Genomic DNA, 26,223 nt, shown 5'->3' with positions numbered 1-26,223 from the left:
GCTTAATTGAACATGGCTTGTTCATAGCCAGCCTGGAAACGGCCACCAGCATCTGCATCCGCTAATTACAAACGGCATCTGCACTCTGACAGGGCTCCAACTCCAACTTGGAATGTTCCCTCAGAATCGCACAAACCAAATCTAAACGGCCTCGAGCCCCTCGAAAACCCAACAAAGTTGGTTGGTCGGTGTACTCTTGAGCAAATTTGCGATTCACTGCACTGCTGCAACGCTTCTGCAATCGACTCACCCCCCCAAATAACATCCATTAGTGTGCCCCGAGGGGGTCGGTGGGGATGATATGTTGCACAGTCTGTGCAGTTCGAAAGAAGAGGAGCTTGAATCGTTTCAAAAGAGAGAGCTTTTGCGATGCCGGTTGCATACACTTTGGGCGTTTGGAACTTTTTCTGCCATGACTCGACTGCGTGTGGACGAGATTATATCGCAAAGCCCATCAACGCGCAATGTGGGCAGGGCATTTCATAAAAGTGGGCTAACTTTAGAAGACCTGCCAGCGGAGAGTTATGATGACGGCTCCACAGTAACTGTTGGTAATCGCATAACTGTCCTTTGCTGAGAAGCCATCAAGATTAATGATATCGCAGATACTTTGGAAAAAATAACCTAACACAATTTCTCACGAAAATATCTCTCAGATAAGACTCACTTGCAGTTACCGAACCGAATTCGCTCCCACAAAAGAAATGTGATGGATCCGCTTCACTTCTTTTTTTCCCTCAAATATATTTCACATCACGTCACCATACTAGTGAAATGCACTTTGGAGTGCACTTTTCTAACAATGGCCGCACCACCATCACCTGCCGGTGACGACAATCCATCATCCTTTAGGGGTTGGCTTTGCGTGATATGTCCGTGCTGCGGAGTTCAGTACAACAGGACACTGGGGCTGTGATTACATGCAGAGAGCACTACACTACACAGAAGGGGGGAGTTAGATCACGCGGGATTTATTACTCAAATGGACTGTCTTTTCTTCGTTTACAGTATTTTTTTGTGTCGGTTTTTGTCATTCATATCTTTTGAAAACCTGTTCAAATTTCGACATTTTGATACTTATGGCTGTAGAAAAACACTTTCAATTTTTAAAATGGAAAGGAGAATGGGCAAATTTGGTCCAAGGATGTACACGAACGGGACCAACTTTTTTCGAAAGATCTCGCCGAGACATGAAAAAAAGTCTTCTGGACCAACTCTCTAAACCCCGGGGTTCAAAAGTTACAAGTTGTTGAAGTTTGAGCATTTTGGGTTAAAATGTACAAAAAATCGTATTTTTGCTATTTCTAAAATCATTCATAAAATCTCTGTTTCATTATGGATTTCGATTTTCTTGACTTCATTCGACGCGTATCAACAAAAACTATGAGTTCTGATATGTCTTAGCATGATTGAAACATGATTTATCTTGTTTTTATCTGTTTGAACCGTTTGTGCAAGAGGCATCCCATAGAAACAAGTCGAAACTTCAAGGTTTTGAAACCGGATCCGACCCAGACTGCTTCAGTGAGTATGGAAGGCTTCAGTGCAATGTTGTAACAACTTATTGGGATGGTCTGAGTCATCCGAGAACTCCTTGGAGTTAAGACCGGTGAGTCTACCGCCGTAACAAGCAGGATGTCTGCGGTTTTTGACCACGGATCATACCCGCATGGCTTCAGTGAGTATGGTAGACTACTATGCTGATGTGTTGGAGTATCCTGGGTTCTCCTAGGACTCCCTGGAGTTAAGATCTGCGGGTCTACTGCCGTAACAAGCAACATGTCGACCGGTTTTGACAACGGAACATACCCGCATAGCTTCAGTGAGTGTGGTAGACTGCTTTGCTAATGTGTTAGGATGTCCTGGGTCATCCAAGGACTCCCTGGAGTTATGATCTGTAGGTCTACGGCTGTTAAAAGGACTCCGCGGAATGGTCCAGAACATCGCAACATAACAGCAATACAGTCTGCCATACTCACTGAATCTTTGCGGTTATGATGCGCGGTTAAAAATCATCGACCTTTTTCTTGTTACGGAAAACGGAATCGACGTAACACCTTATAATGTGGCCCTCTTAAACCTTGCGGTTTCATCAACGGATCCACAGGCGTGTATCGTTCTTTTTGCGACAAGACTCCGCCTCCTGGGTCTCCTAAGTGTGAAGGTATGGCACGGGGAGAGGGCACCGAAAACCTATATTTACACTTAGAATGTTTTGCGTCCGCCTCGGGATTCGAACCGGCGACCTCTGGATTGTGAGTCCAGTGCGCGGTCCGATTGATCCACACAGTCTTGTTACAGTGACCCAAATATCTAAACTCCAGGGAGCCCAAGGATGACCTAAGACATCCCAACACATTAACAAAGCAGTCTACCATACTGTCTGAAGCTATGCGTGTATGTTCCGGGGTCAAAAATCGTCGACCCCTTGCTTGTTACGGCTGTAGCTCCACAGATCATAACTCCAGGGAGTCCTTGGATGACCCAGGGCATCCTAACACATTAGGAAAGCAGTCCACCACACTCACTGAAGCTATGCGGGCATGTTCCGTTGTCAAAACCGGTCGACATTTTGCTTGTTACGGAAGTAGACCCACAGATCTTAACTCCAGGGAGTCCTAGGAGAACCCAGGACACTCCAACACATCAGCATAGTAGTCTACCATACTCACTGAAGCCATGCGGGTATGATCCGTGGTCAAAAACCGCCGACATCTTGCTTGTTACGGCGGTAGACTCACCGGTCTTAACTCCAAGGAGTTCTCGGATGACTCAGACCATCCCAATAAGTTGTTACAACATTGCACTGAAGCCTTCCATACTCACTGAAGCAGTCTGGGTCGGATCCGGTTTCAAAACTTTGAAGTTTCGACTTGTTTCTATGGGATGCCTCTTGCACAAACGGTTCAAACAGATAAAAACAAGATAAATCATGTTTCAATCATGCTAAGACATATCAGAACTCATAGTTTTTGCTGATACGCGTCGAATGAAGTCAAGAAAATCGAAATCCATAATGAAACAGAGATTTTATGAATGATTTTAGAAATAGCAAAAATACGATTTTTTGTACATTTTAACCCAAAATGCTCAAACTTCAACAACTTGTAACTTTTGAACCCCGGGGTTTAGAGAGTTGGTCCAGAAGACTTTTTTTCATGTCTCGGCGAGATCTTTCGAAAAAAGTTGGTCCCGTTCGTGTACATCCTTGGACCAGCTCCCATACAAATTTGCCCATTCTCCTTTAAGTGCAATCAGCAGAAATCAATTTAAAATGCATTCCCCTGCATTTAGAATAATTTTTAACATGTTTGGGTTTATTTAAAAATATTTTGGACTTTAGAAAATGTAAGATTTTTATCATCCCAAAAAATTTTTATTTTGTTAAAATTTGTGTTCGTTGTGTTGTGTTGCGTTAAAATTTTGTCGAATCTCATTTTTTTACAACTGATTATGATTAAAACTAAACAACAGAACTAGGGTAAAATGCATTTTAAAACACCTTTTCCAGGAGAATGTTGTAATTATGGCTTATTATTTCAATATTTTTTTCAATTCTCTTGACCCCGGCTAGAGCCGAGGGACAAAACCTTTGAAAAATATTTTCATCGGCTTTATAAAATTTATTATTTATGGTTGAACTGTTTTAACCCTTTAGGCCTTATTTTTATATCTGGGTCATATAGACCCATTGGGCCTGAATGGGTTTAAGTAGATTTCATGTTACAATAATTTAATAGAATTAAATTTTAGATACGTAACTTATAAGCGAAAAAAATTGTCGGATAATCAAGTCTGAATCACAGACTGTGTTTGTCTGTGTCTGAACTGTATTTTTTTCTCAATATTGCGCGTATACTCGAAAAAGACACGCGGCAAACCAGCCTCGGAACGACGCGCGCAGCCAAATCCCATAATGCACGTTTTGTTTTTGTTGATCTTCTTCTTCAAATCATCTGGCATTGTTTTTAATAGCACCAAAAGGGCAGAAAATCGCTGGCCGTAGACATTGTGGCACATTCTGAAATGCCGCGCGGCGTGTACCTTTGAAAGAAACGGACAGTAATCATAGCTAGAAGCATGAACAAATTTTTGTCAATTTTAACAAAGGATACAATCCAGACTCGATTATCCGAGGCCTTGACAAAATTTCACTTCAAATAATCGAATCTTCGGATAGTCGAATCAAGGAGCTTTTATACTACGGCAAACAAATAAACAAACATGCTCTTTTTGACAGTTTGCCTGCTTTTTTTCTTTGCCTGGATTTGTTCGTACAAACGTCAGCCTGCATACATTTCCGTAGTAATAGTTCAATAGGGCGAATCTGCATTTGTAAACAAGCAGTCTATCCCTTTTGCTTAACAGATCATACTACAATAGATGCGCAAGTGTCGCAGTGGTCCGTGTCTGTTCACAGTAAAAAAATCCCTTTTGCTCAAGTGACAGTTCACGTCAAGTAAGAGGGGGATAGACTTTACAGACGCAGATTCGCCATATTGAACTGTTACTACGGATATTTCATTGTGTGGGAGTTTGCCGCAAGTTTGCAAGTTTGAAATTAAGTTGAAAAATTTCTAAAAAATAGGAGTTGATTTTTTAACCTTCTACTGCCCAATTTTTTTCGGTAATTTCGGGCAACTTTTGTTCTACGAAAAACTGAACTTCTCTTATTTTATATTTTACTTGTTTAATTTTAAAAACTCTATTGGGAATTTATCATGTTTTGTTTAAATTTGTTTCTGACTAGTTTTTCATGTCTGGTTTTTTCATGTTTTTAAAGTCATTTTTTCTATTTTTTGCTCGTTTTTCACATTGAAACAAAATTTTTGGAGGCATAGTCTGGTTCACTACAAAAATTACTGCAAATTTATTTTCACATAACATAGAAAAAAAATGTTATTAACATTCCAACGCCCAAGGCTCCAAAAAAGTTGGAACGGTAAGTTCAACTCGCTGGTTCTCGGGCATAACTCAACAAATCAAGAAGATTCTTCTTTCTAGTAATTTGTTAGGATGTCTAGATGATTCTAGAACTTTGCAGAAATCAATTTGATCAAATCTGTAATTTTGGCGATCAAAAACATCGTTCCAACTTTTTTTTTTCGCGTGTAAAAAGAATTCGCCAAAAATTCCGCGGAGGCGGTCGTTTTAAAAAAAGGTGGAACGATGTTTTCGGTCACAGAAATTACAAATTTGTTCAAATCAAGTTCTTCAAAATTTTAGGATCATCTAGATTCTTACAAATCACTGGAAACAAGAATCGTCCCGATTGGTTGAGTAATGCCCGAGAACCAGCGAGTTGAAGTTACCGTTCCAACTTTTTTGGGAGGCTCGGGCGTCCGTGTAAGTTGGACATGCGTTGGGCGTTCCAGTGTTAAGAAACACTGCCAAAGTTACCCCACAAAAAATGACATTTTTGAAAACAGTTTCAAAGTCACATAAAAGAAGTCAACCTTAAAATTTTGTTAAATTTCAAAGTTCTTCTTCCCGGGCAGACGGTAATAACAAAATTCATGCCATTTCAATAACAAATACTGTTAAAATAACAAAAATTGTTATGGAATATTCATGCAAAATCCATTTTCTCATAAGAGTTTAATAACAGTTTATGTTATCATATCAAAATTTGTTATTGGTCTGATATTGGTTGAAAGCCAAAACAACTTGGGAATAACATTTTTTGTTATGGAAGAATAACTTCAACTGTTATTGGGATGATCGGATTAGTTGTTAAAATAACAAAAAATAATAACAAAGATTTGTTCGAAGAATAACCAAAAATGTTATTAGTCTGTTATTACAATAACAATTCAATAACAAAAAAATCATAACAGCGAATAACAAATCTTGTTATAAATAACATAAAATGTTATTGGCCCAGTATTTTCAAATATCAAAAAATGTTATTCCAACGTTATTTCCGTCTGCTCGGGTTTCCAATGCTTTTTAAAATCAAAAACTGGTTGAAAAATCGATTTTTGACGAATTTTAAGATCGAAACCTGCCTAGAAGCGGCGTTGGGTTGTAGAGGGTTAATTATTGAATACCTCCCAAGGAAATCAATAATTTGCTCGTAAATTTTGCAAGTATCCATATCGAAATATGTTATTTTATGTTGATGCAATTTAGGGAAAATAAAACTATTTTTTTATGTTCACTGTTTTGGTTATTAGCTTACCTGGATAGTTTATTAGAATTATGTTAAATTATTATTTTTAAATGCTGAACCAAGTTTGAAAGTATTGTAATGTAATTTTCCATTGTGACCAAGCAAATGTTCAAATTTTATATTATTTAATATTTTATTATTGTATATCCCTGACATTTTAAACATATTAATTTCGAAAGAATTAATCACTTCGTTACTTAAAAAATGGACGCTATTTTGTTAGATTTGCTTTCAGAAGCTGTATCTCGGCAACTATTGGTCCTATATTCAATGTATTTTAAGGTAATTGGCAGGAAATTCTTTGGTTTATTTGAAAAAAGTCCTATTGTAAAAAATACGCTTAAAATAAATAGTGGCTAAATCTTTCAAACGGTTCACAATATTTCATGTAAAGTACCGTCATCAAGGAGTGACATTGGGTCTGAGGAGTGAAATTGAGTCTGAGGAGTGAAATTGGGTCATTAAAAATGCTGAAATTTCTATGACCCAATCGCACCCCCAGACCCAATGTCACCACTGATGATGGCAATTTTGATTGCAAATTTGAAAAAAAAAATAGGTTATTTTCGAAACAAAAATGGGTACGCTGCCAAACTAATTTTTACCAACCTGTGCTAGACCTCATCCATTTTTTTGTCATCTTAACCATAAACAATGTTTAGGTAATGTTTTTTCAAGTATGGTCATTTAGCGTCGCTTGATATTTTGTGTAAAAAGTCAAATGGGTGATTTCTATTAGAGTGTTACATTTTTTAGAAGTTTTTTAATGACTTTGCCTAAGAAACGAAATTAATCAGAAAATTAATTATCAAGATGTATGAATATTTTGAAATTCTTTTTGTATGAACAACTTTAAAATTGAATGGTGACTTGTTGAACGAACTAATGTTGTAAAATGTCTTTTTTGGTCATAGGAAAGGTATACACATATTTTATTCGACATAAAAAATACATAGATTAAATTTGAGAATTGGGTCCTTAAATTTAAGAAGCTCAAATTGGTGATATTATTACTCACAACGATAAAGCTTATTTTCTGAGTAGGGCCACTAAGGGTAGAAAATGGATTTTAAAATCGATTTTGATAAATTAGCTTGGTGGACTTTCTTCACAGAAAGTATCTTACTTGACAGCTTTTTCCAAGGGGACCATAATTAATCTATCGTAAACTGTTATACAGTCCAGACTCGATTATCCGAAGGCCTCGGAAAAATTTTACTTCGGATAATTGAAACTTCGGATAATCGAATCATGAAAAAAATGTTTTTTTTTCGTTGTCTAATTTTTTATTGCTGAGCATAGATTATTTAGAATTTTTAAATCCAAGATGGCGGCCAAAATGGCGTTGATGTAATATTGAAAAATGCATTTTTTTAAAAGGCAATCAACAACTCAAATTTGAACAAGAAAGGATTCGTAGAACTCAAATTTTATGTTAAAAAAAAGAAAATGAAAAAAAACGAAAAAACTATCGATTATCTGAAGTCCCATACAAACCTTCGGATAATCGAACTTCGTATAATCGAAACTTTGGATAATCGAGGCTTTGGACAATAGAGTCTGGACTGTACTGCCGATTTAATTTTATTTTTGAAATGAATTCAAAAGCTTTTGTTCCTCAATTCTGGCTTGAGATTAAGGAGAGGGCAAACAATTAAAAAATATTTAAACATTGAAAATACAAGCTACAATTTCATCATTGTGTTTTGGCATCTTTTTTACTGTCTATCAAACATTTACTACAATTGAAAAGATTTGTGAACAAACCCGAACATGCTAAAATTCATTCTTAACGTTAAATAATCTCAGTTAATTTCACTTATTTTTTATTGAAATTACTAAGCTTTTTGAAATGAATATCTTTAAGTATCTCGAAACTTTTTGAAACAAGGGGAAAAATATTGGCAACGAGCATAAATGAAAATATGACATTCTAGGCCAACACAAAAAAACTAATCTCCTTTTCAAATGATGAAAATGCGAAAATTCCACAAAATTGTCATCATTAATCATCGATTGAAACATTTTTACTGAATCGACATTATCTTCGATTTTTTTATTTAAATCTTATACATTGATGAATTTTAGAATGATAGCTTTTTTCTGTAAAAAGATTTGTGTAAGCTAATGGGAATGTTATTTTTCCTCTTCTTCGTGAAATTTTGTCAACTCAAACAATTTTGATCTCAAAATTTGAAAAACATAAATGAATGAACAATTCATGCAGAATAGTTTAATTTTTTTAAATTTATTCTCAAAGAAACTGTTTTTTCGTACTGAAATCATTAAAAAAAAACTTCTTTTGTTGCAAAACAACAATTATCATGTTACATTCTGTTACTTTCCATCCAAATTTATCAAACATTCTCATCTCACTAGTTACTTAACTGAACGTTCACGGCTCGCACCAGGTGACTCATTTCAGCTCACCGGCAACAAGCGACGAACTTTTCCGCTTGCGCTAAGGTTTTCCCTATTTTCATCCCGCTGAGTAGGCGGCGATGAGACGTGATTGGCAGCGCCGGGGAATTCCAATGCCCTTGGTGTTGCACGTGCAGACACGTGCCAACCCCGGCGGCTGCAATTGCAGAAGGTATGCTGGGAGTTAATTAAATCTGCGGCTGACCGGTGTGCGGTTGCATACCTTTGGGCGTTTGTTCGGAATTGGAATTATGTTTGTGGCGGGGACTAATTATAGTTTGGAGCATGATGTAAGGCAGAGTTTGCTAAGCTTTACTGACTGTGAACTTGTTAAACTAGAATAAATTGAACAAACGCTCGTTTGAGCGGTGTGCTTTCAGGTTGGGGTTAACAGATACGATCGTTTATCACTTAACGAGCTTACTTAAGTGGCTGTGTTTTTCTTTTCTCGTTCGTACGCGTCTACCTGTTGGAATGCTCAACAAAGATCTTGACACAGTAAAAAAAATGATTAAAATTTTGAGACCCTTGAATTGAAAGAACTTTCAAAACCTTAATACTGTGTAGTTGTTACTGGCTTTGTCAAAGTCTTAGTGTTAGTAGTTGACTGTTGAACACGCTCTCTCGGCAAGTAAAATGCTAAATTGTTGTTTTTCCCCCCTCCCAACTCAAGTCACAAGTATCAGCAAAACGAGTTTGCTTCAAAGACAACGGTGACTTTAAGTAATCGTTGTGTTGCTGTTATTTCCCACGTGCCTGTGCGTTTTGCGCCATCAACTGACTGACTAAGCTAGTCAAAGTCGTCATATAATAACGAATCGACAACTGGTGAGCTGACCTTCGTTCGCGGATGGAAATGAACGCGGAAAATTGAAATCAGGGTGGTGGTTTTCTCGGCTTCTCCGCTGACTGTCTGTGGTTGATTGATTTGGTTTTAGAGTTGATGGCTTAGGGGTTGTTCTTCTCATTTGTTTGTTGGGTTTTTATTCATTTTATTCTGCTCGAAATAGTCACGGACACGGCCCTTGGCGAAGACAAGGTCGCCACGGTCCACGAAGTCTATGGTTAAGCGCAGTTCTTAGTTTTTTTTTAATTTCTGAGTCTACTCGAGCGTTGTGCTGGACTTGCTAAAATAATAATACTTTTTTAATTTATGCAATGTGGAATAAAATAAGCTTCATTCAACTAAATCAGTCATAATGAAACCATGACTATGACCAAACAATCCATTGTGTGTCATTAATTCATCCATACATTTTATTAATCTGTCCATACAAAAATGGCACGTAAATATTTGAACATCTGTATCTTTAGAAAGAATTTTCTGATCGGTTTGGTGTCTTTGGAAAAATTAAGAAAAATCAATTCATGGAAAAAAATGCAGATTTAATATTAACTTAAACTTTTATTTTTTCTACAGTCCAGACTCGAAAATCAAATTTGGAATTAAAATTTTAAAAAATATACCAAAGGGGCATTGAAGATTGGACCCCTGGTTGCTAAAATACAGCGAATAGAAAAAAAAAACAAGAAATTTGAAGTTTTTATGTATCGTCCGGACAGCATTTTATTTTCTTGAAATTTGATATTGAAAAATGAACCATTTGTAAAATTGTCTGATCTTTTCAAAATAAATATATAACATTTTTAACTTTTGGAGTCAAGCCTAAAATTTCAAAAGGACGTGAAATCAAACATTTGACCTATTGGAAATTGGAAATAGAGGACAATTTTTTATTGAAAAAATGAAATTTACCTCGCTTGATTTTACTTTTTAATTTAAAAATGTTTCTAATAAAATAATTTAGGAGACATTAAAAACTGGACAACTGATTGCTGAATAAATACGAATAAAAAAAAGAAATTTTCTTTAAGTCTTACCCAAAAAGCCTTTTATTTGCTTATATCATTATCACAGAAACTTTTTGTTAAAATAATTTTAAATAATGTAACATTTGTGGAATTTTCGGATCTTTTCGAAAAAACTTATTTCAATTTTTTTGAATCAATTACAAAAGGGTGTACTATTTGATATTTGATTTTTTGATATGTTAATCATTATTCCAAAATTTAACAAGTAACAGCTCTTAGTTTCTCATATATTGGTACTAGAAAATAAAGGCTGAAATAGGGGAAATATACCCTTTCTAATCTAACACCTATCTTCGTCATATGAAGAGTTTCATGCTCGATTAAAGCTCCAAAAATACAATTTTGGCTATAAACTTACCCGGGCAGACAGTAATAACAAAATTCATGCCATTTCAATAACAAATTCTGTTAAAATAACAAAAAGTGTTATGGAATCTTCCTGAAAAATCCATTTCTGCATAATGGTTTAATAACGGTTTATGTTATCATAACAGAATTTGTTATTGGTCTGGTATTGGTTGAAAGCCAAAACAACTTTGGAATAACATTTTTTGTTATGGAAGAATAACTCCAACTGTTATTGGGATGATCGGATTAGTTGTTAAAATAACAAAAAATAATAACAAAGATTTGTTCGAAGAATAACTAAAAATGTTATTAGTCTGTTATTACAATAACATTCCAATAACAAAAAAATTATAGCGACGAATAACAAATCTTGTTATAAATAACGTTAAATGTTATTGGCCTAGTATTTTCAAATATCAAAAAATGTTATTCCCAAGTTATTTCCGTCTGCTCGGGTACCAGCAACAGCACCGCCTCGAGTAAGCACGCAAATGTATGCCACTTACTGGCCCAAAAGTTCAAATTTAATGCACTTTTGATCATCATTTCTATTTTGCGAGACCATTTCTCATCATTTTGTTGGCACACACATCCACACGCAAGATGAGAGCTTAACTGTTTAATGAAAGTCGCCATCAATATCTTTTCCACGGCGTGTTTTACTGGGCAACCTTAAGGAGAAAAAATAGTCATCACTACTTTCAAATGTGTCTTAAGGAAATTTTCTCAGCTTTCCAATGCTTCAAAGAGCGAAATGATTCATCAAGAAATTTCTGAGATATCTATTTTTTTAAGTTTTTTGTTCTCAATCCCTTTATTATGTATTGGAAACTTATTCATAACAGTTTGTGAAAATTGTCAAATGATGTGTTTAATGTGACATTACCACAAAATGTGGAAAATAAGGCAAGAAACAACTTTGTAGAAGGTTGTAAAACGCTAAACATTTTTTTAATTAGTTTAACCGATTTTTTGAATATTTAGGATTTGATAAGAAATGAAAATCATGAAACCGTATTAAAATATATTTTTAAGAGAATTCATAGATTATTACATAATTTCGTGTACAAAAATCACTCGTCTGCTCAGATTTAGCATGGATTTTGCAATTAAACCTGATTTTTTATAGCAAGTTTGAGATTGAAAAGGGTATTAGATTTTTATTAAAAAAAAATATCATATTTCCTTAACCAAATATTTACCAGTTGCATGGATACAAAACATGTTTTATACTCGAAATTGAACTATTAACTTCTGTTGCAAGCTTCAGGAGAAATACTTTTCATGAGTATGAATTGTTTTTTTTTTAGTTTTCTTGTATAAAATGATCAAGGAATCAACAATATTATAGAAGTCTTCTAAATCTTATCTTTTTAAAACATTTTACATATACTTTGACTTTTGTTCAACTAGTTTGGAATGGAAGTTTCTGTTCGATTGTTTTTCATTGAATACTATTTAATTTTTGTTTAAACCAAAAAAAATTGTGACGATGTTTTCAACATTCAGAGTTGAAACACACGATTTTTACTACTACTTTTAAATGCATTTTCAACAGAAAATCATTTAATAATTTATTTTCTTAAATTTATGCTCATGAGAATATTACTTTTGAAGCTTGCAACAGTAATTTGTAGTACATTTTCGATTTCAAATCATTTTTTTGTATCCATAATCCTGCTACATATTTAATTAGGGAAATATCATATTTATTCATAAAAATCCAATAATTACCTTAACAATCTCAAATAATCCTAAAATTCATGTTAAAAACATATTTATGTTTTTAATTTCAGAAATCACACATATTCAAAAACTCAGTCAAAACATTAATTTCAAAATGTTTAGCGATTTGCAAGTTGAGCAATTCTCTCAGATTTCGGTCATTCGATTTTTTTTTTGTATTTTTTAATCCGACTGAAACTTTTTTGGTGCTTTCAGTATGCCCAAAGAAGCCAATTTGCATTATTAGTTTGTCCATATAATTTTCCATACAAATTTGGCAGCTGGCCATACAAAAAAGATGTATGAAAATGCAAAATTCTGCATCTTTTGAAGGAATTTTTTGATCGATTTGGTGTCTTCGGCAAAGTTGCAGGTATGGATGTGGATTACACTGAAAAAAATTATGCACAGTAAAATAAATTTGGTGATTTTTTATATAACTTTTTGTCACTAAAACTTAATTTGCAAAAAACACTATTTTTTTTTATTTTTTGATATGTTTTAGAGGACATCAAATGCCAACTTTTCAGAAATTTCCAGGTTGTGCAAAAAATCTTTGAGCGAGTTATGATTTTTTGAATCAATACTGATTTTTTCAAAAAATCGAAAAATTGGTCGCAAAAATTTTTCTACCTTATTTTTCGATGTAAAATCAAATTTGCAATCAAAAAGTACATTAGTAAAATTTTGATAAAGTGCATCGTTTTCAAGTTAAATCCATTTTTAAATGACTTTTTTTGAAAAAAGTCGCAGTTTTTCATTTTTTTTAAATTAGTGCGCACGTTTGCCCACTTTTAAAAAAATATTTTTGAAATGCTGAGAAAATTCTCTATATAAAATAGTCGCAGTTTTTCATTTTTTTAAATTAGTGCACATGTTTGCCCAGTTTTGAAAAAAATATTTTTGAAAAGCTGAGAAAATTCTCTATATTTTGCTTATTTGGACTTTGTTGATACGACCTTTAGTTGCTGAGATATTGCAATGCAAAGGTTTAAAAACAGGAAAATTGATGTTTTCTAAGTTTCACCCAAAGGCCAAACATTCAATATTACGCCCTTTTAAAATGTTTGTCTTGATTTGAAAATTCCAAAAATATTTTTTTCGAAAAGATCGGAAAATTTCACAATTGTTTCATATATTAACATTGAAAATCGGACCATTAGTTGCTGAGATATTGACGATAGAAAATGGTGGGTTGTTTGGGTGAAACTTAGAAAACATCAATTTTCCTGTTTTTAAACCTTTGCATTGCAATATCTCAGCAACTAAAGGTCGTATCAACATAGTCCGAATAAGCAAAATATAGAGAATTTTCTCAGCTTTTCAAAAATATTTTTTTCAAAACTGGGCAAACATGTGCACTAATTTAAAATAATGAAAAACTGCGACTATTTTCAAAAAAGTCACTTAAATATGGCTATAACTTGAAAACGGTGCACTTTATCAAAATTTTAGTAAAGTACTTTTTGATTGCAAATTTGATTTTACATCGAAAAATGAAGTTGAAAAATTTTTACGACCAAAATTTCGATTTTTTGAAAAATCTGTATTGATTAAAAAATTCATAACTCGGTCAGTGATTTTTTGCACAACCTGGAAATTTCTGAAAAGTTGGCATTTTATGTCTTCTAAAACATATCAAAAAATAAAAAAAATTAAAAATAGTGTTTTTTTGTAAATCAAGTTTTAGTGATAAAAAGTTAAATAAAAAAATCACCAAATTTTTTTTTACCGTGTATTATTTTTTCCAGTGTAGTCCGTATCCATACCTACAACTTTGCCGAAGACACCAAATCGATCAAAAAATTCCTTCAAAAGATACAGATTTTTGAATTTTCATACATCATTTTTGTATGGACAGCTGCCAAATTTGTATGGAAAATTATATGGACAAACTAATGATGCAAAATGGCTTCTTTGGGCATACCGAAGGCACCAAAAAAGTTTCAGCCGGATTAAAAAATACAAAAATTAAAATTGAAGAAAAAAGACCGATTTCGTAGAGAATTGCTCTAAAGTACTTTTTGATTGCAAATTTGTAGTGATTCAAAAAATCATAACTCGCTCAAAGATTTTTTGCACAACCTGGCAATTGATGTCCTCTAAAACATATAAAAAAATAAAAATAGTTTTTTTTTGCAAATCAAGTTTTAGTGACAAAAAGTTAAATAAAAAATCACCACAATTTTTTTACCGTGCATCGTTTTTTTCAGTGTAGTCCATATCCATACCTACAACTTTGCCGAAGACACCAAATCGATCAAAAAATTCCTTCAAAAGATACAGATTTTTGCATTTTCATACATCTTTTTTATATGGCCAGCTGCCAAATTTGTATGGAAATTATATGGACAAACTAATGATGCAAAATGGCTTCTTTGGGCATACCGAAGACACCAAAAAAGTTTCAGTCGGATTAAAAAATACAAAAATTAAAATTTAAGAAAAAAGATCGATTTCGTAGAGAATTGCTCCGTTGCAACCTTCCAAAAAGTGGTTTCTTGTCTTATTTTGCACATTTGATGAATAAATGACACATAAAACACATAATTTGACAAGTTTCCAGAATTGTTGTTTAAAAGTTTCGAATAAATAATTAAGGGAGCTGAACATAGAATAATGAATAATTCTCGTCTGATTAGAATAAATTTGGGAAACATTTTTTTTAAATGCTTGTGAAAGGAATAGAAAAACTTTTAATAAAAGTGAAAATAAAAAGAAAGGTTCACAAAAAGTTGCTCTACTCGTTGGTGTACTTGGTTTAAATAAATTATAAGGAACACTGCAGATTGTCCAGCACCATTCAAACTCAACTGCGTTTTAGGCTTAAAATGGGTATATTTCCCCTATAATTAAAATCTATTTCTGGTTTTGGTGGAAAATTTCTCAATCATTAATTATACAGAACATTGAAAATAATACCGAAAACATGAAAAGGAGTTTAAATTGTCTTAAAATATTATTGTTTTTGATTTATCTGTAACAGACAAATAATTAAAAAAAAGATTGTTGATGGTTTATCAACTGGTCAATTTTCCTCTCAAATGTGCCCATCAAATGACATGTGTCAAACAATTCACAGTTGAATAGCGAAAAATGCTAGATTTTTGAAAACAGTTTTTGTATTTTCGAACGTACGATTTTACCGGGACTTTTTACATCAGATTTCCAAACCATCACCACATTCGAATGTTCACGCAAATCGAAGAAAGGTCGGGGCAACTGCTGTGAGAGTTGGTGGAAATGTACCCGATAATATGTGCACAAATTATAACTTTTGAAGTCCATTAAGATAAAGTTTGTTCAATATTCATTATCGTATAACTAACTTCTTCAAGTATGGAATTCATCCATATCTTATGTTACTTAACCAATCATTTTAAACGATGCCAAATTTTCGCAACAACAATTTCCAGCTCAGTTTCCAGCTCACGATGCTCTGACTCGTCATAACAGACAAACCCGCGCCACCTCACACAGCTGCTCACGGCACAATTTTGTTAAAGCTCAAAGCACCGTCAAAATTCGTTTCACTTTCACCAAAAAATGCAAAGCTTCAGCTTCAGCTGCTGATGCTGCCCAGTTTCCGCACGGACAGTGATTTAGCACACGTGAATGGAGTCGAACACCGAGACATTTGGCACTTGTTGTACACGCACTTGAGCACTTTATTTCATCGCAAAGACCACCCCCAAAAGCGCCGTCAAAACCGTCACGAACGGGTTGATACCGGCCAACGAGGCCGCTCCGGGCATGGTCAGCTTGACGACGCGGCCACTGCCCCGCCGGAACGCCTCCTGGTCCATCACGTTACAGAGCGCGCCCGAGCACACGTTGTACTCCTGCAGCGTAATGTTCGGTCCCATCGCGGACGTCTGGTTGAAGCTGACCTCGAACGTCTCCAGGTACAGATCCTGGAGGGCCGTCTCGTTGAGCGCACAGCCGGCGTACCGGTGCCACTTGCGGTCCCCGTTGGCCTTCTCGATCAGGATCGAGCTGGTCAGGCAGCGCACCTCACCGCCCGGCTGTTCCGGCTCGCAGTAGTCGACCTCGTTGACGCGCTGGCAGTCGGCCCACGTTCGGAACCGGCCGACGCAGTACCAGCACCGGATGGTGGCGTTCGCGGCGTCCAGGCTGTCGTCGTTTTTCGGGTGCGATCGCTGGCCGCGGTCGTCCTCGTCGTCGTAACCTGAACGGAGAGATGAAAGTTGAAAAATGTGTAAAAGTTGCAAATTTACCCTAACTATAGATTGATTCAACCCGATTAACCAAAGAAATTTCGCAATTAAATAGTTAGTAAACTTTTTAAAACTTTTATGGTATGACGTGGCGTTTCAAGAAAGACCCAACACATTTCTTTAACTTAATAGTTTCAGGTCAAGGCGAAACGCTTAATGCGCGCGGTCGGTTGGCTTAAGATCGCCAAAGTGCTAGTTTAACCCGACACTCGGTGGTTTTGGAAGGGGGGCAAGGGAATGTTGTCTAAGCCCAAACATTCCGAGTCAGCTCATTTAACGCGGATAGAGGCGGAGATTGTTGTTGTGCTGATGCTGCCTTTAACGTCATCTGTTTGTTTGAGAGCTGAGCAAGCCATGATTTCCGAATGAAGGAAGGTGCCATACCAAAAATAGACTCTTGATTGTTGCTAAAATAAGCTGCTAGAATCGTAGGATGTCATGGTGAGAAGGGAAATCATAGGCTCACACGTTTTTATCATGATTTGAGAAAATAATTTCTTAAACATCATTGATTGATTTTATCTAGGAAACCTAATTTTAAATCAATTTGGCATCGAACGGAAGCAAAATTAAGAGTCATCTTTGGTTTTAGGAGACGGTTAACATCATATCTAAATCGTCAAACTTTTTTTTTCATACCTTTGATCACGAGTTGTTACTCACAACCGATTAACGTTACTTGCTGATTCAGTTCCCAACATATTTCGATCAACAATAACCGGAAAGTCTCCTCTTTCGTGAAGTGGTCATGGTCAAATAAACCGTTTGAGAGCTAGAGAGCTTTGTTTGGATTCTATTTTTGTTTCATTTTCTTCTTGCACAAATTTGTTATTATGGGACGGATTAGAACTAATTTTATCCTCTACTGCCTAAATTTGTTTCGACAATTTTAGTGTTTTCCAATTTTTTACTTTGTTAAGGAGGTCAATTTGAGCTACTTTTGTTCTACGAAAAACTTCTTTTGCTCTATATTTTCTTTTTTTCATTTTAGGTATTTTTTAAAGTACATTTTTGCAATTCCGTCGTGAAACTACTCACTTTTCCTGTCATTCTTGAACGACGAAACCCGGGCAGACGGTAATAACAAAATTAATAATATTTCAATAACAAATCCTGTTAAAATAACAAAAAGTGTTATTATTTTAACCTGAAGTTCAACTTCAAGAAGAAAAAATAATAACAGTTTCTGATAAAATAACAAAATTTGGTATTGAAGTGAGATTATATTGAAAATGTTTAATAACACGCCAATAAGAGGAAATGTTATACATTTCAAAAACTCTCCTAATAACAAAATTTGTTATTCGTTCGGTATACTGACTTAGAAATAAAATTACCACAAATCGCACAAATGGAAAAGTTTCTAAGTGTCCATAACACAATCTGTTATTATTTTTTCTTTTGTTAAATATGTTTAGATCTTTGGGATAATTTTGTCTAATTTCGTCGGGGTCAATATTTTGGCCATGAAATGGGGTCCTTAAGCTAAAATTATTCTAAAAAGTTGAAATTTTGAAAGTTGATTTTTTTAATTATTTGATATACCCCCTAAGGGACTTTGTTAAAATTGGCTAGAACTATGGGATAATTTTGACCAATTTCGTCGGGGTCATTATTTTGGTCATGAAATGGGGTCCTTAAGCTAAAATTATTCTAAAAAGTTGAAATTTTGAAAGTTGATTTTTTTAATTATTTGATATACCCCCTAAGGGACTTTGTTAAAATTGGCTAGAACTATGGGATAATTTTGACCAATTTCGTCGGGGTCATTATTTTGGTCATGAAATGGGGTCCTTAAGCTAAAATTATTCTAAAAAGTTGAAATTTTGAAAGTTGATTTTTTTAATTATTTGATATACCTCCTAAGGGACTTTGTTAAAATTGGCTAGAACTATGGGATAATTTTGACCAATTTCGTCAGGGTCATTATTTTGGCCATGAAATGGGGTCCTTAAGCTAAAATTATTCTAAAAAGTTGAAATTTTGAAAGTTGATTTTTTTAATTATTTGATATACCTCCTAAGGGACTTTGTTAAAATTGGCTAGAACTATGGGATAATTTTTACCAATTTCGTCGGGATCATTATTTTGGCCATGAAATGGGGTCCTTAAGCTAAAATTATTCTAAAAAGTTGAAATTTTGAAATTTAATTTTTTAATTATTTGATATACCCCCTAAAGGACTTAGTTTAAAATGGTTAGAACTATGGGATAGTTTTGACCAATTTCGTCAGGGTCATTATTTTGGCCATGAAATGGGGTCCTTAAGCTAAAATTATTCTAAAAAGTTGAAATTTTGAAAGTTGATTTTTTTAATTATTTGATATACCTCCTAAGGGACTTTGTTAAAATTGGCTAGAACTATGGGATAATTTTGACCAATTTCGTCGGGGTCATTATTTTGGTCATGAAATGGGGTCCTTAAGCTAAAATTATTCTAAAAAGTTGAAATTTTGAAAGTTGATTTTTTTAATTATTTGATATACCTCCTAAGGGACTTTGTTAAAATTGGCTAGAACTATGGGATAATTTTGACCAATTTCGTCGGGGTCATTATTTTGGTCATGAAATGGGGTCCTTAAGCTAAAATTATTCTAAAAAGTTGAAATTTTGAAAGTTGATTTTTTTAATTATTTGATATACCTCCTAAGGGACTTTGTTAAAATTGGCTAGAACTATGGGATAATTTTGACCAATTTCGTCGGGGTCATTATTTTGGTCATGAAATGGGGTCCTTAAACTAAAATTATTCTAAAAAGTTGAAATTTTGAAAGTTGATTTTTTTAATTATTTGATATACCCCCTAAGGGATTTTACTAAAATTGGCTAGAACTATGAAATAATTTTGACCAATTTCATCGGGGTCATTATTTCACCATGAAATGGGGTTTCAAGCTAAAATTAATCCGATAAATTAACTTCTGAGAGTTCTTTTTTTATTTTGTTATATTCCCTAACGGAATTGATTTATTTATTGAGAAATTTTGAAGTGTGAATAACAAAAACTGTTATTATTTTCACAGAGCCAGGAAGTCGGAGCTGACGTTGAAGTTCGAGCTGGAGTGTGACCTCGGAGACTGCATCGGATTCATCTAATTTTCAGCAACTTTTACTTGGAGTCGAAATCTGTGAAGTCGGGTATTTTTGGAGAGCTAAAGTCGTCGTTGACGTCATATCCTGCATCCAGTGTTGGAGTTGTCTTCAAAGTATGGATTCAAAGTCGCTTGGAGGTACCCGACTCTGCAGCCCTGATTAGTACAGAGGAGTTATGGCAACTGCAGGTTTATTTGCAAATTACAAATAAACCAAAACAATAACTTTTTTTGTTATGGAGACATACCAGTTCAATAACATTTTTTGTTATTATGCTGCTCCACCTCTCCGCACAAAATAACAAATCTTGTTATTCCTTCATGATTCCTTCTGTGTTATTGGTTTGTTATTGCAATAACAACATAATAACAGTTTAAGTTATTCTTCGAACAAATCTTTGTTATTGATTTTTGTTATTTTAACAACTAATCCGATCATCCCAATAACATATTTCGATCTTCTCACAATATCAAAAACTGACCTTCCCAAGTTATTTCCGTCTGCTCGGGAATAGCCTACTTTTCTGTACCAAAAATAACAGAATCGAATAGCAACACTTTTCAAAATAAATGCTGAAAAGTTCTACTTTTCAGCACTCAAATGGATGCTGAAAAGTTGAACTTTTAAGCACTTGTTTCGAAAAGTAACACTTTTCAACATTTTTTGATTTAAACGATTTATTGACAAAATACATGAAAATTTGACATAAAATTTCACTCATTGTGCGTTTTTTGGAATTGCAAAAAATGTTGTATGGAACTCGTTGCAAAACTTGATTTTTTCAGCACTCTTCGTATTTATCCAACTCGGTGAACCTCGTTGGATAAATGTACGACTCGTGCTGAAAAAATCCTCTTTTTGCAACTTGTTGCATAAACTTCTATTATCTTGTTTAGTTTATGTTTGTTTCTGATAATATTTGGCTTACTCTACCACCACCTATCATTACCTTTTGCCTATCTTGATTTTTATCATATTCTGGTACACTACAAAAATTCCTGCATACTCATGGTCAAATAATATTCTATATATTATTATATATTATTATTATATATTATATTATATTTTCCTCTAGGAAATGTTAGAACACAGCCAGAGTTGACCACAGAAAAAAATACATTTTACAACAAGTCACACTTTCAACCTTAGAATTTTCTTAATTTTTAATAGTTCTTTGTTCAAAGGCTTTTAAAAGATGAAAAATTGGTTGGATAATTGATTTTTGGCGATTTTTTTTAGTTCTATGTTGAACTTTTTTAAACATGCTTAAAATAATTTGTAGCCTACTAGTTGAAACATTTTACCGAAATTATTGTGAATATTGGAAATTTTATTTGGGAAATATTTCATCATGGTGATTTCAAACATCATAAAATTCAAAAACATTCAAAATGAATTTTATACTCAAATGTTAAGTTATTGCAATGACTTTTTTTTATTTAGAATGTTATGACCGATTTTAAGCGAATCTAGACCAAAATTTTTACACTTTTTATGTACAATTTTCAACATGATACCGATAAAATACAGATTATTTTTTATGAAAATGTACAGATCTCCCATAAAATAATCTGGCATCGTTGCCTGCAAGCCAATCGATGGGAGAGAAGTTCCTTTAAATCAGCTCTTTGCGTTGTACCGTCATGCCAAGAATTTCCATTTTCAAATTTCAACTAATTCCTTCTCTTTGAGAAGCATTTGTTGTACGGTATTTTCGCATCACATTCTCATTTCGCGGAAAGCACAGTTGAATCTACCTGACATTTCTCTGCATTGAAACTAATTATCTTTCCAAAAGTGTAAACAACATTTGGGGGTTTCTTCTTTAACTGCTCAAGATATGGCCACAATTCGAGACAAAATCGCAAATTTTTAGATTTTAAATATAAGGTTAAAATTTCAATATCGATACTAGTTTATTTAAGCAGTAGTTATGATTTTAAATTTTGAATTATGTTTTACATCGATATTGAAAATCGGACCGGTAGCTTCTTGGGGGAACGTAGAAAAACGAAAATTATTTTTGTGTGTTCCAGATCGTAGAATTAAGTGGAAAATTGATATCCCTATAAATGAGGCAGTTTTGGAGTTTTTGGTGTCCTCGGAAGAGTTGTTGCAAATAGGAAGGGGCAACTTTTGATTCGGTTGAAAATTAAGGCGATTTTGAAAATCTAACTTTTCAGTTTTTTTTTAAGTATTTTTGTTTATCTTCTAGAAAGTTGTACGACCACAGAAAGCATCAGTGCAAACCTTTAAAAATCTGTTTTTAAACGTAGCATTTTTAGAGCTCAAAAAACCAAATATTTTTATTTTTTGAAAAGTCAATAGTTCATTTTTTGATAATCATCTTATTTCAAGTCTTAACTAAGACTTTGGTTGAACAAGTTTCTAAAAAATCCGTTTTTTCACGATCAAAATTGATTTAAAAATTATTGATTTTCAGTATGTTATACTCAATTAGTGGGGCAAGACGAACAACCGGTTGGGGCAAAAGGAGCAATGCAATGAAATAGCATGTAAATGTTAAAAATTCAACTGTTATCAATTTGTACTTTCCGAATATTAGAATATTTTTGTACTTTCCGAATATTAGAAGAACACAAGGGTTATGAAAAAAAACGCTATTCAATGTTATGCCCGATGGCATTTACGTCGTTTTGGCGGTAATGTGGCAGTAGAACCAGCTAATTGCATTGTTAGCAACAATTCCTCATATTGGATATAATCAAAATTGTAAAAATTACGGTCGTACGAGCTATTGTTCCTCTTGCCCCATATGGTCGTCTTGCCCCACTTTCCTCTAAATATATAAAATTGTTTCGTAAAATTGCCCAAATTACATGGATAAACATATAGTTGGATAATTTGAAAACTTCGTTAGAGTGGTCAAAATTTATTCCCATTTTTATTCTCAAATCTTACTGTAAAACCATAAAAGTTAAGAACAATACAATAAATTTCTCTGAAATGAACAAAAAATATTAATATTAATATATTCAAATAATCATTTCCAACAGTTGAATTATAACGATTGTTTGTATTCTATTAATAGAAATTATTATAGAAACGGTTAAAGATTTAAAATGGTTCAATTTTTAGCTAAGGTTAACGATAAAATCATCCCTGTTTACATTTACTAGAGCAGTTCACCAGGGATGCCAGATTGCAGATATTGACAAAAAGACAATTTTCGGCTGCAAATCTATTGCATACATTTTTGAAAATATTATTTTTTTGATGTTGCAAGGGGATTTCTAGACAAAGCTCAAACAATATAAATATATATTTTTCGTATTTAGCTGTGTTAGCTGTTCGTACAAAAATGTTACCATCATTTTTAAATCTGTGCCTCGACAACATTTGTTGATCAATTTTGTGCTTTCTGAAAATTGTTGTAAGTATTGTACGATCAGTACCTTGCTGGACTCGGTCGTTGGAAACGACCGTCGACTCAACGACCGACGAAATATTCGGCGGGCCAGATGCGGGCATAAAATTGTCAAAACCTCTTCCCCCCTCACTTCGTCTCCCCTTCCAGCTGCGCTTTGTTAACAAACAGACGGATCACGCGGTTGCATGATGGCGGCATCGAGCCAGAATTAGGGGTGATCATTTGGATAAAATTTTTACATAACCTTTTATCAAGAAAAATAATATTTTTCCGACTGAATAAAAAATTTGCGAGCATGTTCAAACAATTATTCCTGATGTCGGAGAAGTGATTAAAAATCAAAATTTTAATCCATATTTTTTCTATAAATTGAACTTTTTCACTCCAATTGGGAACCCCTAGGTCTATCCACGACCGTTTCCAATGACCGTGAGAAGATGCCAGAAAATCCAGCTACCAGCTAAATCCACAATAATAATGAGAAGAATAAAAAAAAGATTATCGAAAATAAGTTGAATGTAAACTTTTGGTAACTTTCTAGCAGTTTCTACAAGTATAAAAACCTAAGTTTTTCTTCTTTTATGAAAGATGCATCGAAAAAATGGTTATATTACATGTTTATGATTACACTACAAGTGTAATTTTGCTGGTTGAATTTAAATCATTTTGTTTGTTGAATATCACTTTCTTAGCTTTTTACATTTTTTTAATTAATTTTATTTTTAAATTTTCAACCTTCCAAAATTAATCTTTTTTATAGATACTGCGAATATGAAAAACCTTTCCGCTGAGGCATATATTTTGAGGATCTAATAACTCTATGTATAGATTTGAGCACTAAAAGGCCCATGTTCGCATAAATGTCCCATGTGCAAAAACAGCATGCTGAGAAAAACGCATGACAAGTTTGTCTATCGTACTTTTAGAGAACTTTCATGACCGGATGAAGATTTTCAATTACTAAACTTGCATTTAAAGTTTTTTTTGTTGTAATTTTTAACGTCAAAACCAGTCGAAACATTTTTATAACATTATATATTGTTGATATTAAGTTAAATAGGTAGTTACAAGAAATTCGAATAATAAAGTTCGAACAAATCTGTAGATAGTACTTTATAAGCAGCGACAACGTTTATTTGAAAAATCTCTTATTGAATTGAACTCTTATTGTCTTCTCTAATTGAAGATTGCTTGAAGACCACTGCCACCGCACGTTCAAAATCGTTCACTTAGTTGAACCCGCCGATCTGTCTATAATTTGATCAAACGCGCTGTGAAATGATGATAAACTCCGTACTCAATTCATAATTGCGCATCGTGTGGGTCCAATTGAAGGGGAATTGATTGATTTGATTTCGTTCCACGATGACCATTCGATGATGGTTTTGTTGAATTTTGATTTAGAATTTTTAATTTGACAAATTTTAAAATTCAGGAATTTCAACGATTCCCAGCGCTCTTCCAAGCGAGCCCAAACAGGTTTCCGCGAAAAAAACGCACAATTTCAAAAATAGCTGCCCACAAGGTCCGCAAGACCGGTCCTCTTGAGCACGGCACACGGCAACTTTGGGTGACCCTTTCCCCCACGCCGCCACTACACACCTCCGTCTTCCTGTGCCAAAACGACGGCCGAAGCCAGCAGCAGCAGCAAACAGCACCCGGGGACCAGCCTGCGTGCCAACGTCGTCGTCTTCGCGGTCATGGTGAAGTGGGTTTTTAATGCTCTTTTTCTTATTATGGAACGCGAAAAATAAATAAAATAAATCCAAAATACGCAAGCACTCTTCACTACCCTGCTTCTTCTTCTTCTTTTTTATCCGTTATCGTTTATTGGTTTTTGGAAGACTTGCGCGCGCGCTTGATTTTTTTTTTCTCTCCCGTCGATGCCGGATTGTCGTGTTTCGCGATCGGCGGTCAAAACTCAACTGACTCAACTGGAAATTCGCCTTTCCTGGCTGTGACCGCCGCCCGGCCTAAAGGTTCGCGCGGTACGTGATGAGGAACCGCGCGGAGATCAGCTTACGAGCGCGCGGCTCGGTGACAATGGCAGGGGAATTCTCTGGGGAAAAGCGACATTTTTTTGCTTCAATATAAGATAACACAGTCCAACAAGATTTTGTCTCTGAGACGAGTATATGTGTTCCTAGTAGAATTTTGCCTGCTGAATCCGAATCTGGGTCCAGAATTGCTCCAAATGGTCCCAATTTTGAGATACACCCGTTTGAAATGTTAGTTTAGGCCAAAAATAGCTACTTTGTTGACTATTTTACAAAAGAACTATTGAATAAACAAATAAACCAATACATGTATCTTAAAGTTCACGTTTTCCCCTTTCTGAAACACCCCTGGTTTTTTAAATTTGATTGTTTCTACGCATATTTATAGCCATTTTAAAATTATATTTTCAGTTGGCTCTTATTCAAGTTTTTCCAACTTGCATGCAGGTCAAATTCTAATTTTAAAATGGCTATAAATACGCGTAGAAACAATCAAATTTAAAAAACCAGGGGTGTTTCAGAAAGAGGAGAACGTGAACTTTAAGATACATGTATTGGTTTATTTGTTTATTCAATAGTTCTTTTGTAAAATAGTCAACAAAGTAGCTAATTTTGGCCTAAACTAACATTTCAAACGGGTGTATCTTAAAATTGGGACCATTTGGAGCAATTCTGGACCCGGATTCGGATTTAGCAGGCAAAAATCTACTAGGAACACATATTCTCGTCTCAGAGACAAGAAACATTTGATTTTTTGTTGAACTGCGTAATTGATTGTACAAGAAATTATTTTTTATTTAAAAACATAAAATTTCGTCAAACACGCCTCAAGTTGAAAATATTGAAAAAATAATTGCAAGAACTTCAACTTAAAAAAATTCACTAGTGTTATTTAAGAAATCAAAATATTCAACACCATACTTTTTGACCGAATATTTTAAGATTGCAAATTCCACTGATAATTCA

The 26,223-nt window shown here is 34.3% G+C and overlaps 2 protein-coding genes across 4 annotated transcripts in view; one reads left to right on the top strand and one right to left on the bottom strand.

Annotated features, from left to right (window-relative positions):
- LOC120429142 (high affinity cGMP-specific 3',5'-cyclic phosphodiesterase 9A) overlaps positions 1-26,223 on the top strand; it is an 85,366-nt gene that overhangs the window by 7,592 nt on the left and 51,551 nt on the right. The gene's annotated exons all lie outside the window — the stretch shown is intronic.
- LOC120429141 (uncharacterized) lies at positions 16,175-25,186 on the bottom strand. Its single transcript, XM_039594338.2, has 2 exons — positions 24,863-25,186; positions 16,175-16,727 (listed from the first exon to the last, which is right to left on the bottom strand). Exons 1-2 carry the CDS (start codon positions 24,960-24,962, stop codon positions 16,207-16,209), a joined length of 621 nt encoding a protein of 206 aa, XP_039450272.1. The 5' UTR covers positions 24,963-25,186; the 3' UTR covers positions 16,175-16,206.

Source organism: Culex pipiens, chromosome 3 (assembly GCF_016801865.2).
Source record: "Culex pipiens pallens isolate TS chromosome 3, TS_CPP_V2, whole genome shotgun sequence".
NCBI lineage: Eukaryota > Metazoa > Arthropoda > Insecta > Diptera > Culicidae > Culex > Culex pipiens.
Note: the sequence above shows the minus strand (reverse complement) of the source record. Positions and strands in the feature narration are given on the sequence as shown.